This window comes from Myotis myotis, unplaced genomic scaffold (genome assembly GCF_014108235.1).
Source record: "Myotis myotis isolate mMyoMyo1 unplaced genomic scaffold, mMyoMyo1.p scaffold_m19_p_19, whole genome shotgun sequence".
Taxonomy (NCBI): Eukaryota; Metazoa; Chordata; class Mammalia; order Chiroptera; family Vespertilionidae; genus Myotis; species Myotis myotis.
In genome coordinates this window covers 17389057-17404576 of record NW_023416323.1, presented here as the reverse complement: position 1 = coordinate 17404576, position 15520 = coordinate 17389057, and the positions used below count along the sequence as shown (strand labels likewise).

The following is a 15520-nucleotide window of genomic DNA, read 5'->3' as shown; positions in this document are numbered from 1 at the left end:
GGGGAGTATGGAACGTGCTGAGGGGACAGCTCAGGGTGAGGAGTGGAGGTCACCCCTGTAAGGAGCAAAGTGACCCTGATCGAGGGTCACAGAGCAGCCAAGCTGGGAGTGATCAAATCATATCTGGATTCAGAGTTCCACCTCCCGAATAATGAAATGCAAATGACAGAACACAACGCGGCACTAGGAGTGACAAAACCCTGGTGTGGAAGCCAGGGGACGGTTCGGATAGAATGATTTTGTGGAATGTGATTGGAGAGATTAGCCATATCTCTAAAGAAATATCTAATATGATTTTAAATATGTATGTGCAAATTAATGAATTAAATATATATTTTTAAAAATGAGTGCAAAGAAAAATTCACTCATTTTTGCACATCTGAGTCATCTGTAAATTTCAACAACCCCAATGTACCAGCTGAGAAGTGCTAGTTACGCTGTAGTTCAGTGGTCTCTTTGGCAGCTGTTGTTGTGGGTTTTTTTCCTGCAAACTCAGCGTCTTCTCCCTCGTTCTGCATTTTATGTTCCTTTGTGGAGGATTCACTTCTTACCTGGAGTGGAGTTAAAATCCCATCCCCTGGTTTGCAGAAACATGGTGTACTCCTTAAGGGCGTGCTAGCCGCTGTAACAAACAAATCTCCACTTTTCAGTGACTTAACACAGTTTGTTTTCCACCCAATAGTGCAGAGCGAGTGTTAAGTGTGTGGCTTTTTTAGGGGCAGTTTAGGAACTGGGTTCTTCCTATCTGTGGCTCTGCCACCCCCCAGGAGTCCTTTGCTTCCCGCTGGTGGGTAGGGACAGAGCAGGGAGAGTAGGTGCCAGAGGCTTTTAAGGGAAGCACAAGTTCTACCCAGATTCCATTGGCCAAAATTGTTACTTGGCCACACCTGACTGCAAGGGATGCTGGGAAATGTAGTCCAGGAGGAAGAGGAAGTGGGTGTGGTGCATACCCAGCCAATCTCCCCACACCCAAACCCCGTGAGATTGCCTGTGCGGCGCCATTAAACGCCCCCCAGCAATGGAGCTTGTTGACAGCCTGCCCTTGGAACTTTGTTCCCGCACCCTGTGGGCCACAACGCCAGGCTCACTTCAGCTCTCCCTGTACCGGGAACAGGAGGACTGGCTTGGAAGCCCATTTAACCGTTCACTTAGCAAACATCTGCAGTGATGGCTAAGGCATGGTTCCCGTCCGCTGGGGGCTTTTTTTGTCCCTGGAGCCAGTATTCCCAGGAGGAGAGAACTGCTGCGCCGGGATGACGTCGAAACACATGTCTGCACGCGTGAAGGCCCACAGCCGAGGTTGGCTCGGGAAAACCTGTCCGCATCCTCACCGGGCAGCCTGCCCCCTCTCTCCAGGGCTCGCCAGGAGTGCCCAGACCTCTGACCCTCACCCCGTCGGCACCCCCCACCTCTCGCAGCAGGGGCCGGCTCTGTGAGCTGTAACGTGTGCAGGTGGGTTATGCACGGTATTCATGCATGTGGTTGTGAGTGGTTGGTGTACAGTCGGGTTTCTCGGCCTCAGTCCTTCTGACCATTGGGGCCGCATGACTGTGCTGTGTGTGGAGGGTGGGGCTGCCCTCCGTACTGCAGGATCCTGACCGCTATCCGCCAGGCACTGCCAGTTACCCCCACTCTGAGTGTGACAACCAAAAACGTCTCCAGGCCTTGCCAAATGTCCCCTGGGCGGCAAAATCGTCCTCAGTTGGGAACCATTAGCCAAAATCAGTTTACACATGTGAATCACCTGGGAAGCTGTAGAAACTTACGGATCCGGACCCAGCCAGTCCACTCCTAGGCATGTGCCTGAAATACGCGAGCACATGTATTCACAAAGGCTGTGGCACTGTTCCTGTCAGCTTTATTAGTCACAGCTAGTACCCGGGAGCAGCCCCGACGGCCGCCAACAGGAGAGTAGATGCGCCAACTACAGTGTATTTCCGTGGTGGAACAGTACTCATCAGTAAGAAAGGTGGTCGGCAGCCCGCTCGCATCTCACCGCTGTCAGGTTTAGCGGCAGCCTCACACCAGAGCACACCCTGTGTGGTCCGTGTCTACGAAGCTCTAGGACTGGCGAGCTAGCCGTGACAGGTCGGGAGAGAGGTTATTGGGGAGGGGGCAGGAAAGAGGTGGGGGAGAGGGGCTATTGGCTGGAAACCTGGGATGCTGGGAATTTCTATCTTGACCTACGGGTGGCACGTGGGTGTATATATAACAATTCATCAAGCTGTGCACTTTAGATTTCATGCATATCTGTACGCAGTTATTCTTTATATTTCCGGTGAGTGCTGTAATGAATTACCATAAGCTTGGTGGCTTAAAAGAACAGAAATGTATTCTCTCCCAGCTCTGGAGGCCAGGGTGTGAAGTCAAGGTGTCAGCAAAGCCAGCTCTCTCTGGGGGCTCCAGGGCAGAATCCTTCTCTCGTTTAGCTTCGGATGGTTCCTTGACCTGAAGCCACATCGCTCCTATGTCTGCCCCTCGGCCACACTGCCGCCGCCTGAGTGTGGGCCCGATCTGCCCCTGCCGCCCTCGTAAGGATCCAGGGGGTGGCATTTAAGGTCAACCGACAATCCAGGATGATTTTCCCATCCCAAGATCCTTAGTCACATTTGCCAAGTCTTTGCCACAAAAGGTAATATCCAGTTCACCACTCTATCACCAGCACAAACTTGACTAAATGAACTTACTAAACATCGAATGAATGAATGGGTTAATAAAAACAGATACTAACAAGATCTGTTTTTTACGCATAACACTTCTAACACCCCATGGGTGGGTTTTGCACACCAAGCAATGCTCTGATTTTCTGTGGACACAACTGAGTGCCCTGAAATTTAATTCATTCTGACGCTAACTACCCAGAGTTAGCACAGACCTCACAGGTTAAGGGCTCAGTCTCACAGGATGGCCCCCCCTTCAGACGCCAGTCACAATCAGAGGGTTCCCATGTTACCCACACTTCTGTCTATTAGGCTGTGTATCAAGGGTTCCCACAGCAGCCTCCTCAGGTTCAATAATTTGCTAAACCAGCTGACAGAACTCAGGGGACCCCTTTGCTTACATTCGCTGGTTTGTTATAAAGGACACAAATGAACAGCCAGATGAAGGTGTATATAAGGTGAGGTCCGGAAGGGTGACGAGTGCGTAAATTGCTGTCCCCGGAGTTGAGGGTGCGCTACTCTCCAGGCACGTGAATATGTTTCAGCAAAAGGTCTCTACACTCCTTATTTTAAGATTTTCTATGGAGGTTACATTACTTAGGGACGAATGATTAAATCATTCGTGATTAACTCCATCTCCAGCCCCTCCTGCCTTCTACCTGGAGGTCAGGGATGGGGCTGCAAGTTCCAAACCTCATCACCTGGTTGGTTCCTCTAGCAATCAGTCCCCATCCTGAAACCATCTAGGGGCCACCCAGGTCACCTCAGAGCATAAATTCGGGTGTGGTTGAAGGGGCTCCTTAGAAATAACCTCAACCCAGCAGCCGAGGGTCCTGCCCTGCCTCCTGCCAAGACCTCGCCAAAATGCCGTCTCAAATGGAACACGCCATGGAAACCATGATGTTCACGTTTCATAAGTTTGCTGGGGATAAAGGCTGCTTAACAAAGGAGGACCTAAGAGTACTCATGGAAAAGGAGTTCCCTGGATTTTTGGAAAATCAAAAAGACCCTCTGGCTGTGGACAAAATAATGAAGGACCTGGACCAGTGCCGAGACGGCAGAGTTGGCTTCCAGAGCTTCTTTTCGCTAATTGCTGGGCTCACCATCGCATGCAATGACTATTTCGTAGTACACATGAAGCAGAAGGGAAGGAAGTGAGCAGTTACTTTGCCCTGATAAGAGTTCTCCCAGTGGGTCCCTTAAGGAATTTGTGCCCCACAGCTTCCCCCTGTATAAGAATTTCATGATTGGGACTCTTAAAAAAAATGTACAAATAAAATCCCACCCGCATTGAACAAGAGAAAGAAAAGCCAATAAATCCAGATAAGCTTTTGATTTTTATATTGCTTGTATCCTCTTGCCCCCCAATAAACAAGTTTTTTTTTAGTTCCCCCCCCCCCCCCCCGCAAAAAAACCTCAAATGCTCCTTTTACCTCTTCCAAGAAATTATGAGTTTCAGGAGCTCTTGTGCCCAGAACCCAAGACCAAGACCAACTGTGTATGTTCTTATTCTGTCACCATGTCCCAGTAGAGTGAGTGTTGCACAGTAAATTGGAACTGTTTAAAGTCAGAAGACAAACTCCAGCCCTGTCAGTTACCGGCTGCATGACTGTGACAAGTCCCTGTCCCACCCCGTTTCATCAGGCAGGGGGAATGCCAGGATTCTCGGGAGGATCCCTGAGATGGCATCTGCCCTTGTAAACCCGGTTGAAATCTAAAACAAATGCATTTCTTGCGTGCAAAAGCACCCCACACTGAGCCCATCTGTGAACAGCGACTTAGTGGACCAATCAAATAAAGTCAGAAGATGCTGGGCGGTTGCGCAAGTGGGGTTTCCGTGCCGGCTCAGGGTGGCACAGTCCGTGACCCCTGCACATGTGCAGAGCTTGCGAAAGAGCCGAGGGCGTTGGAGGCACCGAGGAGGAGCCCTGAGGAATCTAAGCTGGGTGGCGAGGCACTAGGTCCTCCGGAGGACACAGCTGTAAAAACCCTTTCCTAGGATGGAGATGAGGCCCTGGCCGGGTCACTTCGCCTCAGAACACTGTCCTGGTGCTGCTTCATGTGACAGAGCAGAACAAACAAACAAAACAAACACCAGCACATGGGGAGAGCGAAGTCTGGCGCCCTTTCTCCAAGCGGCCCTGCTTGGGCTGGGATTTGAGGCGGGTCCGTGGGGGAAGAAGAGGGCCCCGTCCCATGGAAATTTCCTAGTAGGGTTTATGCAGAAGCAAAGGTTTGGCAGTGCTAGCCCCGTCTCCTTGGCTAGACAGTGCCTCTTTGAAGAGGCAAAAGCAGCAGGAGGATGGGAAATGGCCCTCGAAGGAGCTGGTTTTAGTGGAATCCTCTTCTTCCAGAACGAACTGCCAAAAGCCGGCCCAGGCACCCCTCGCTTTATGGGGTTCAACTCAATTCACGTGTGGTCAGCAGGATACTGCCCCCCCGGAGATGTCTCACCCTGATTCCCGGAACTTATGCACACCTGATCTACGTGGTAGAAGGGACTTTGTCGATATGACCGAGTTGACCTGGTGATGTGGAGGTGATCCTGGGTCATCAGGTGGGCCCCGTGTCATCACATGAGCCCTTAAAACCAGAGGCCTTCCCAGCTGTGGTCAGAGACGACATGACCGTGGAGAAAGGATCAGAGAGATGCCATGTTGCCGGCTCTGAAGATGGAGGCAGGGGCCATGAGCCGAGGGATCAGGGTGCTGCTAGAAGCTGGAAAGGGCAAGGGATCCAATGTCCCCTAGAACCGCCAGAAGGAAGGCAGTCCTGCAATGCCTTGACTTAGCCCAGGGAGACTCACGCGGGACCCCTGACCTCCAGGACTCTCAGATAATAAACGTGTGTTTAAGCTGCTGTATTTGTGGACATTTATCACAGCACCCGCAGGAAACGAACACATCACTTTTCTTGAGCACCTACTGGTGCCCATGTCTGGGATGGAATCCCTAATCCTCATGACCTCCTGTGACACTGAGTTTGTGATGCCCTTCTACAGACGAGGACACAGCTCAGTGAGCGGAACCGACATCCGCAAGGGCCTGAGGAGGGTGGGAACCCTGGGCTGACTCCAGGCTGCCCTGAGGGCCTGGCTGCTCCCAGGTGAGATGGGTGTGTGACTGCGGCCAGGGTGAGGTGGCGGGATGTGAGTGTGCATGCAGCGTGGCCGGCGTTTAGTCAGTACCACTTCTCTCACCCCTTTTCCCAAACACCAGGTGTCCCTGGCTGCCAAGCAGGTGGCATTTTCTTCCTGACGGCCACTATAAAACCATTACGAAATCAGCCCTGGCCAGTGTGCTTGGTTGGTTGAGCATTGTCCCATGTACCAAAAGGTCGCCGGTTCAATTCCCGGTCAGGGCACATATCCAGGTTTCGGGTTTGATCCCTGGGCAGGGTGCGTTCTCTGTTCCCGTGGGCAGAAACCTCCCTGATGGATGCCTTCTTGGTGGGGGAAAGGACCGGAGCTCTCGTTGGCAGAACTGGGGGGCAGGGCCCCAGTGTCTCACCTCGGCCTGACTGCTTACTGTGTGACCTCTGGCCGGTCCCTGCACCCCTCTGTGGAGCAGCACACCGTTTGGGTGGCAGTGTTCTCCAGTCCCCTCGGTGCCAGCCTCCCGGGAGCCCAGGAGCTCACGCTGCCCCCACCCAGAGGACCGGCGGGGCTGGTGGCCGCTGTGGTCTGTGCACGTAGCCCGAGAGGTCACAGAGGCCCTGGCGCTGAGGTCGCTCTCCTGCATCTAACAGGCACAGGTGTGGGTTTCTCTCTGCCTGGATCCTTGCTCTCACCTCTGCTCTTTGGCTGCGCCTGGCTCCTGGACCGGGGATGAGACTTTGAGCTCCTTCCCCGGAAGGTCACGGCCCAGCCCTGGCCAGCGCTGCAGCCCTGCGTCCAGCTTGGCGTTGCCAGGGGGCGGCTGGCTGACCTCAGGCCAGCAGCTCCTTGGAAGGGAAGCCGGTGGCACTTACGGTTGGGAGGGAAGGTGCGTCCGGCTGTCCCTGGCAGTCCTTCCTCAAAAGAAAAAAAGCCAGGAGGGAACGGTCCCTAAGCGAAGCCTTTCTCTCGTTTTGCTGTCAACATGGGGAGAACGTGGGTGGAGGGGAGGCCGCCGTGCTGCCCCCTCTACCAGGGTGGACTGTGTCCTGAGAAAGATACACTCAGGTCTGATCCCCAGACCGGTGAACGTGACCTTGTTCGGAACGAGGGTCTTTGCAGATGAAGGTGACATAAAAGAGGTTGTGCTGGATGAGGCTGGCCCTGAATTCAACGACCGCGTCCTTACGAGAAGAGAGGAATGCAGACATAGATATATGGTGATGGGGCCGAGCGGGGAGCGATATGTCTACAAGCCTAGGAACGCCGAGGATTGCTGGCAACCCCAGAAGCTGGGACGGCGAGACGAGACGGCTCCTCCCCTGCAGCCTCCGCAGGGAGCGTGGCCCGCCCACACCGGGTTGTTAGCCGTCTCGCTTCCAGAGCTGTAGTTTCTGCTGTTGGAAGGCCCAGTGTGTGGCAGCCCCAAGACACTCAACACCCACTGGCTGCTCTTGCCCCTTTCTGATTAGTCAACGCTTTGAAGAGACACAAGAAAACCAGCAGATATGCCTCCAAGCTAAACATACCCAAGGTGAAGGACTGGCCTTGGTTCATAGCTCATGTCCTCCTTCATTGCTGGGCTCAAGCTGTGCTTTTATAAAGGAGGGCTGGTCAGTGATGTCCGTGGTACAGGCGGGGAAACCGAGGCAGCGGTGCCCCTGGCCCAGGCAGTCCCTCAGCAGCGCAGTCAGGCTGCCGCCCAGCCTCGCCCGTCCCATGGAGGCAGAGCAGCCTTCTTTCTGCACAGATGTTGGACCGAGTCCTTGGAATTCCCAGCAACAGGGAGAGGGCCACAAGCAATTTCAAAGCTCAAATTAGGACGCTGGACTGTGGCTCTGTAACCTGCTTTGTGGCGAGCTTGGGAAGAGACTGGTGGCTGGGCTGGTCCTGACTCCAGCCTGGGCCATGGGACTCCTTTTCATGAGCACAAACTGCCCTCGGCCCTGTCGAAACGAACGGGCCCAGGCCGGAGGCTGTGGTCACGGGAGTTTCCCCACCCGTGACCTCTCCTGCGCTGTGCAGACCCTGTCGTCTGCTGGCAGCACCCACGCGGTGCCCCCGCCCGGCACATCCCTCCTGTCCCTCCCTACAACACCCAGACACACACCAGCAGCCGGGAAGGCCGTGGGGACTGCATCGGGGGGGGGGGGGGGAGGATCATTTCTGCAGAGCTGCAGGGGCCCAGCGGGCACCACCAACAGGACCACCTTTGAGTTTGAAGCCCCATATTTCAGAAGGGGACCCCGAGGCCCTGAGAGGAAGAGCAGCTTGCTGAAGTTGCAATATTTACAGCCTCCCATGTGGACGGGAGGCAGGAGTGTCCACGGGGCACGTGGTGGGCGCAGAGGGAGCTGGGTGGTAGGACCCCTGGGCAGGCATGTTGGGAGGTGACCTTGGGCAGTGGCTGCCCCACGGTTGTCTCTGTGCGCTCACTCCCCCCGTGGCCTGTCCCAGCGCAGCGGGCTGAGCGAGGCTGAGGGAGCCACTGGCTCCCGTGCCTTCCTGCTCAGAAGCCTCTGAGGGCTTCCCATCTGTACCGGGGTGAGTAGTGTACCCTAAAACTCACATCCATGCGGAGCTTGTGTAACCTTACTTGGAAATAAGGTCTTTGCCGATGTGATCAGGTTAAAATGAGGTCACACTGAAGTGGGAAGGCCTTAATCCAAAGACTTGTAAGAAGAGGGAGATTTGGACACTGAAACACACAGACACAGGGACGATGCACGCGTGGAGCAGAGGCAGAGGTGGGGGCGATGTGGCCACAGTCCAGGAACCCCAGGAGCTGGAAGAGGCGGGAGGACCCTCCCCGAGAGCCTGAGGAGGGACCCGGCCCTGCCGACACCTTGATTTTGGACTTCTGGCCTCCTGGGCGGTGAAGGAATAAATGTCTCCTGTCCAATGCCACCCAGCTTGTGGGAACTTGGTGCAGCAGCCCCAGGAAGTGAACACAGTGGCCAAGCACCGTGCGGAAACACTGCTCCGTCTGTCCGCCTGTGGCAGCCTGCGGTGCCCAGCCTGCAGCAAAGGCTCTGAGAAGTCCCATAGGGAACTGTCGCCGTCTACGGGAGACACTCTGGGAAACGGTGGACAGAAAAGCCCTCCCGTCCCCTCCAGATGGAAAATTCTGTGGCTTTGGAGTAAGAAGCCAAGCTGTGAGGCCAATAGAAATTTGTAGGCATAATTAGATGCTATTTTTAAAAAATAGCCAAAATGCTCTTCCATTTTGGGGGTGAGAAGCCAAATCAGATTTGGGGAGAACAATTGCTGTAGTTAACCAATCAGACGCGAGCTCCATGGCCACAGGGGAGCCTGGGCCTCAGGTGGGTTGCTGTGGGGATGAGAACAATGGATGGGGCGGGATGCTTCCCTTGGGCTGTGCTCCTGGAGGCGGAGCTGCGGAGTCAAAGGCTCTGCCTATCTCAGACTGATTCATGTGCCCCCCCCCCCGCCCCCCCACACATACTCTCCAGAAAGCTGTGCAGATTTCAGCTCCACCAACTCAGACTGGGTGCCCAACCCCCGCAATGCCAGCAGCAGGCATTCTCATACATGACGTCTGTAAATTGTCCTGTGTGTTTTGACCATAAAGGTAAATGAGAGTTTTTATTGAGTTACCCCAATTTCCACTGAATCGTGCCCAGAGCAGCCTGGCCACCAGCCGCTGACCGCCAGCCGGGGACGTGCCAATGGCCAGGCAGCAGTGCCCTGAGGTCAGGCCAAACCGAGGAAACAGCGGACCTCACTCAGATTTGGCCCAAAATGTTCCACTCTGAAAAAGAGGCGATTCAGTGACACAGGATCCCTCCCCAGGGGCAGAGCTGGACAGAGAGAGGAGGTTGGGGTTTGTAGCCAGGAAAACACGGGTTTGTCCTGGCTTGGCCCCCTTCTAGCTCCGGGACCTTGGCAACTCGCATGACCTCCTGGTGCCTCAGTTTCCTCGTCTTTGATGTGGGGAGTGACAGCCCCCACCGCTCGGAGTTGTAATGGGGAATAAGTTACTTCCTCGTTGCTAGGCGGCCTTTGCGCATGGACCTGACGGGACCAGGCGGGAGGGCGTCGGAAGTGTGTGCAGCCGGCAGGGAGGGAGAGGGAGGCATGTGGACTTCACTTGCATTTCTCTGCATCGAAGGGGATCCACTCCTCATCCACAATTGTGTTTCTCCACATCCTGCTTCCTCTCCTCCCGGCGCCTCTGAGGTTCTGCTGTGACTCCGGACCCCTCATGCGTTCACCCAGACCTCACCCCAAATCCAGCTTCCATTGCAGTCTCGTCCCCTCCCCTCCCCTCAGCATTGCTTCTGTGCGGACAAGGAGCCTCCATTTTTGCTTGTTTTCTCGCCGCCTCATCTGGAGATTCTCACAATGAGGGTGCTCCCTCCCTGGGGCCCTCCGCCTCTGTAGCTGCTCTTCCCGCCGCCTGTTCCCCAACTCTGCCCAAAATGTGGGGACAGAACTGCAAGGCAGGGAGGAGGAGGAAGCTGGGCAAAGGAAGCTCTGCTGTAACTGTGGGGGGCCATTACATAAACGTATTCGCACACGGGGGTCACCGGCTAACCAGCCACTAACCCCGCCCTCCATGGGCTTCTCCTCTTTTAACTGAAGCCCTTCTGACACCTCTAGAGCCTTCCCGTTAGTGACCATGTTCTTTTCTACTCCAAAGAGAGGTGAGAGGTGGTAAACTATAACCCGAATTTTGTGGCCAGACCAGCATGGCGGCCCCAGCCTTGTCGGGGCAGGAGTGGGAGGTAGGGAGCCTGTCCCCTGCTTTGGGGGGGGGGGGGGGTGTCTTCTTCAGTGGATGGCTCTTTCTCCAGCCTCTTTCCTCCTCTTGTCAAAGGGCCTTAGTTGGTTCCAGCGGCTGGGGAGTGACTGCTGACAGCCCAGGGTTTTGGGATGAGGGACATGCTTTGGAACTGGACGTAGGTGGCACAGCACTGTGACATGCCTCTGCGTTGTTTAAACGGTTAGTTTTATGTTATGTGAGTTGTGCCTCAATAAATTAAAAAACAAAAATAAGGAAGTTTGGCCGGGTAAGAATCGGGGCTCAGGGAGGCCGTGAATCCGTGTTTCTAGGTGAAATGATTTGTAGGGTGAGGGACTGCCTGGGGGTGTTTTACCGATGCCATGGGGGCCGGGCCGGGTCACGGCCACCAGCTGGCAGCCTCTGTCCAAGGTGACCAAGGACGACAGAGCGTCCAAGTGCCTGGACAGCCGCCCCCACCGCCTTGGGCTTTGCTGGGAGAAAGCAGGACGGATGGAAAAGTACCTCCCAGCAGAGAGAACGGCCCAGGCAAACACGAGGAGGCTGGTGGTTTTCAAAGACACGAGCTGCAGCCTTTTAAAATTCCACGGGCCTCTCTCCAGGGATAATCGCTTTCTGGGGGCCTGCAAATGTTTGCCTTGGTGGGACTTTGTTATAAATGGACTGGGTTTTGTTTAGTTGGTTAAGTTTTTGTTTGGTTTTTAAAAAAATCCTGCAGGACCATCTTAACTGAGAACACCGTGTTAATCCAGAAAATCCGAGGAAAGAGCAAACAGATGGACGAGGAGCCCAGCTGTCCTCCGCATGCAGGTCTGGCTTGAGGTCCTGCCTTTGCTGCAGAGCCCTTCACCAGACCAGGCCATAATGGCCACGCCGCTGCTTGAGCGCCTCACGTGTGCCAGGCATCCAGTCAGTCCTTTCTAACCCTCCCAGTGGCTGCAGGAGGCAGGAGCGGTCACTGTGTCATTTTACAGCGGAGGAAACGGGATCACAGAAGACGAAGACACTTGCCCGGGGCACTCAGCAGGCGATTCAGAGCCACAGCTGTCTGGCTCTTACAACCATATCTCATGGCTGCTCAGACTGAGAGCCAAACCTGCCCCCAGAGCAGCCCTCACGGAGCCTCGGGGTCACCACGCTTTCTGAGCGGACCTCTTGCCAGACAGCCTAGAAGGCCACCCAGTCAGCAACTGTCCCCAGTGCCTGGGGAGCTGGGTCTCACCCGGGCCGAGGCCAGAGAAAGGCCGTGCACAGACCCCTCCTGGCCACTTGTATTTCCACCCCTACATCCCACGTGGCTTTCCATAGCAGATGTCACCCCTTCTCCCACTGGCTCAGCCTTTCCACTGAGGACCCTAACAACCCACCCAAGAAGGAAATGCCTTTGAAGTCACTGCTCTTCAGAAATCTGTCTGCTTTGCTCCTGGCCTCTGGGGGTGACGACTGGCCCCTTCTTTAAGAAATCCGCTTCAGATGAGTGTCTGCCCCCCCTGCTCGGAGGCCTTCAGTGCTTGTGCACGTTAACCCCTCAGCCCCTTCTCTGAACCTGGCAGACTGAGCCGTGAACTAACCCCAGCATTCTCTGGTTTAACCAGCTCCCATCCCAAGTTGATGTTAAAGACTAAACCTCACCACCCATAGTGGGTATAGTGCAACCCTCCCAGCCCTTCCCTGCCCCAGGGCCTTTGCACAACTCTTCCCTTTCCCCTCTTCCCAGATTCCTCCTTCATGCTGCCCACCCTGATGCTCCCTCTCCCTGCTGCTATGTTCTCTTATCCCATGTATCACAGTACATAACTATAATTTAACTGATTGTATTCATGTCTACTGAGGGCAGAGGCCTCGCCTGCACACAGTAGGTGTTCAGTAAATATCTGTGGACCCATTGGCCGGATGAATCAACAGCAGAAGAATTTGGTTTTGTGGCTGAACAAGTGTGGGCATTTGCTGTCTCGTAGCGCACTCTGGTGGACATTATGTAGATGCCAGGCTGAGGGCCACCCCTTTCTCCTCTCCCTGCAGCATCTCCTCAGCCTTTTGCCGCCTGGGACCCAGCCACCAAGAAGGTGTGGCCACCATCAGTGACATGTTCAAGTCCATGAAGTGGCAGAAATGGGTCCTCCTGGAGTTCTGTGAGCTGCTTCCCTTGACTAGGTAAGTTGGAGGTCAGCCAGCTCCTCACATTATTATTGTATTATTACTCTTGTCATTATTATTAATAACATTGTCATTACAATAATGAAATGGGTAATGTAGCAATTTAAAGGCTTAATGACGGGGATACGTTTGAGAAATGCATCCTTCGGCGACTGTTGTGAACATCATAGAGCGCACTTACGCAGAGCTAGATGGTATCTTCTAGGCTTTCCTCACAAAGCCATTATAGTTCTCAAAATGAGTGAGCTCTGACAGGTCCTTTTAGAGTAGAGGCACACAGCTCAGCTCAACAGCTTGCTTTCTGGATCACATACTTTTTTTAAAAATTGCTTATTCCACAAACATACAAGGGCTCTAAAAATTTAAATTCTCCAAAAGGCTAGTCACCTCAACAAGCCCAAATGCTTTCGTTTTCCAATTTTCCCTTTCTGTTCTGATTTTACTTAGACATGTGTGTGCACATGCACATAGTCTTGCCATAGGTGTATAAGTGAGGACTGTCTTACTGATCAGGTATATTTCAGTGTTGCCAAAGGGTTGTTTGGGACTTGCATTGAGTAGCTGCCACAGGCTGATGAACTCTTCCCACACTGGCCAACAACGTTTAGACTCCGTTACTCAAAGTGTGGTCTGTGGACCAGCAGCATCAGCCTCCCTGGGAGTTGGTTAAAAATGCAGGATCTCGGGCATCCCCCGGAACTGCCTAATCAGAGCCTAGATTTTACCAATATGCCAAGGAATCTGTGTGTATGTTATGGTTCGAGAGCTCTAGACAAGAGTTTGTAAAATGCTGGGTGTAGCCCTAACCGGTTTGGCTCAGTGGATAGAGCGTCGGCCTGCGGACTGAAGGGTCCCGGATTCGATTCTGGTCAAGGGCATGTACCTTGGTTCCGGGCAACATCCCCAGTAGGGGGTGTGCAGGAGGCAGCTGATCGATGTTTCTGACTCTCTATCCCTCTCCTTTCCTCTCTGTAAAAAAATCAATAAAATATATTTTTTTAAAAATGCCGGGTGAATTTGAAAAGGAGGCCTTTGGACAACATGGTGATATCGTTATGAAAACAGGGCCTTGCCCGGCATTCACTTCTGTGGCTTTCATGTGTGAGGTTACTATTCAGAAATATATGAGGGGACTTAGGGTCCCAAGTAAATGTAAGAGCTTGTTCCCCATCTCAGCTCCTGCGAGCCTTCAACGTCATGTTCTTTGAGATGTTCCAGCACTGGGGAAAAAATCGCGTCTATACAGCAAAGAGAGAGACGGCCACAAAATGGGCCGGATATTTTTAGGAACTATGGGCCGATGGACACAAAGGGAGACAGCATGTAACAGTGGCAATTTTCATTCCTTAGATGGAATGAAATTTATCTCATTGTTGGTTTTTGCAGTTGTTTTCTCTTACCTGGAGTTGCTGTGTTTGTGTTGTTTGGAAAACGCGGAGGGACCAAGTTTGCTTCAGACCTGTGAGCATGCAAACCTTTTGGTGGTCCTTAGCCATAAAGCTCTGAGAGGGTCCTATGTCCTGGAGCATGTAGCAGGCTGAGGACATGCCTGTTTGGAAGCACTTGTCACCAGGACCACATGCTTCACCCATACCAACCATTTAAGGAAGAATTAATGGCAGTCCTTCTCAACGTCTTCCAAAAATCTGAAGAGGAGGGAACACTTTCAAACTCATTTGATGAGGCCAGACAGAAAGCCAGACAGAAACACCACGGGGAAAGAAAACTATAGGTCAATATCCCTGATAAACATGGATGCAAAAATTCTTAACAAAATACTAGAAAACTGAATCCAACAGCACATTAAAAGAATCACACACCATGACCAAGTGGTATTTATCCTTGGAATGAAAGCAAGTTCAACAAATGCAAATCAATTAATGTGAGACACCACATTAACCATTTACAGGATAAAATTATACAATTGTCTGAATAGATGCAGAAAAAACTTTTGGAAAAGTTCAACACCCTTTTATGATGACAATTCTCAACAAACGAGGAATGGAAGGAAAGTACCTTTGCCAGAGGGGAGAGGGTTGGGGAACTCGGTGAAAAAGGTGAGGGATTAAGAAATACACGGTGGTTCCAAAATATCATAGGGATATAAGGTACAACATAGAGAATATATAGTCAACAATATTGTAATAACTATGTATGGTATCAGGTGGGTACTTATCACAGGGATCACTTCGTTACGTTATATAAATGTCTAACCTCTGTGCAGTACCCCTGCAAATACTGAATGTCAACTGTAATTGAAAAATAAAAAAATAAATAAAAATAAAAGGAAAGTACCTCAAAATAAAGGCCTAATAATAATGGTAATAATAATAATAATAATAATAATGGCCATATATGAAGAGCTTACAGTTAACATCATACTCAACAGTAAAAAAACTGAATTCTTTTCCTCTTATATCAGATGCTCACTCTTGCCATTTCGATTCCACATAGTACTGGAAGTCCTAATCGCAGCAATTAGGCAAGAAAAAGACATAAAAGACAAACAAATTAGAAAGGGAGAAATGAACGTGTCCCTGTTTGCAGACAACATAATCTTATATTTTGAAAACTCTAAAAGAGTCCACCAAAAACTGTTAAAATTCAGTAAAGTTGCAGAATACAGACTCAACATGCAAAAAACCCCCCAACAGTTGCATTTTATACACTAACAACAAACTATATGAAAAGGAAGTAAGGAAAACAATCCCATTTACAAAATCACCAAAAAGAACAAAATATGTAAGAATAAACTTAACTAAGGAGGTGAAAGATTTATATACTGAAGATTGATTAAAGAAATTAAAGAAGACACAAACAAATGGAAAGATATCCCATGTTCAT

At 52.1% G+C, this 15520-nt stretch overlaps 1 protein-coding gene across 1 annotated transcript; it reads left to right on the top strand.

The window, feature by feature from the left end:
• Positions 1–3507: 3507 nt before the first annotated feature.
• Positions 3508–4051, top strand: LOC118674342 (protein S100-A10-like). The gene has a single exon (XM_036346011.1). It carries the CDS (start codon positions 3525–3527, stop codon positions 3816–3818), a length of 294 nt encoding a protein of 97 aa, XP_036201904.1. The 5' UTR covers positions 3508–3524; the 3' UTR covers positions 3819–4051.
• The last annotated feature ends 11469 nt before the right edge of the window (positions 4052–15520 follow it).

Bases quoted from the DNA above. Each gene is read 5' to 3' on its own strand.
- LOC118674342 (XM_036346011.1), top strand. From the start codon at position 3,525: ATGCCGTCTCAAATGGAACACGCCATGGAAACCATGATGTTCACGTTT.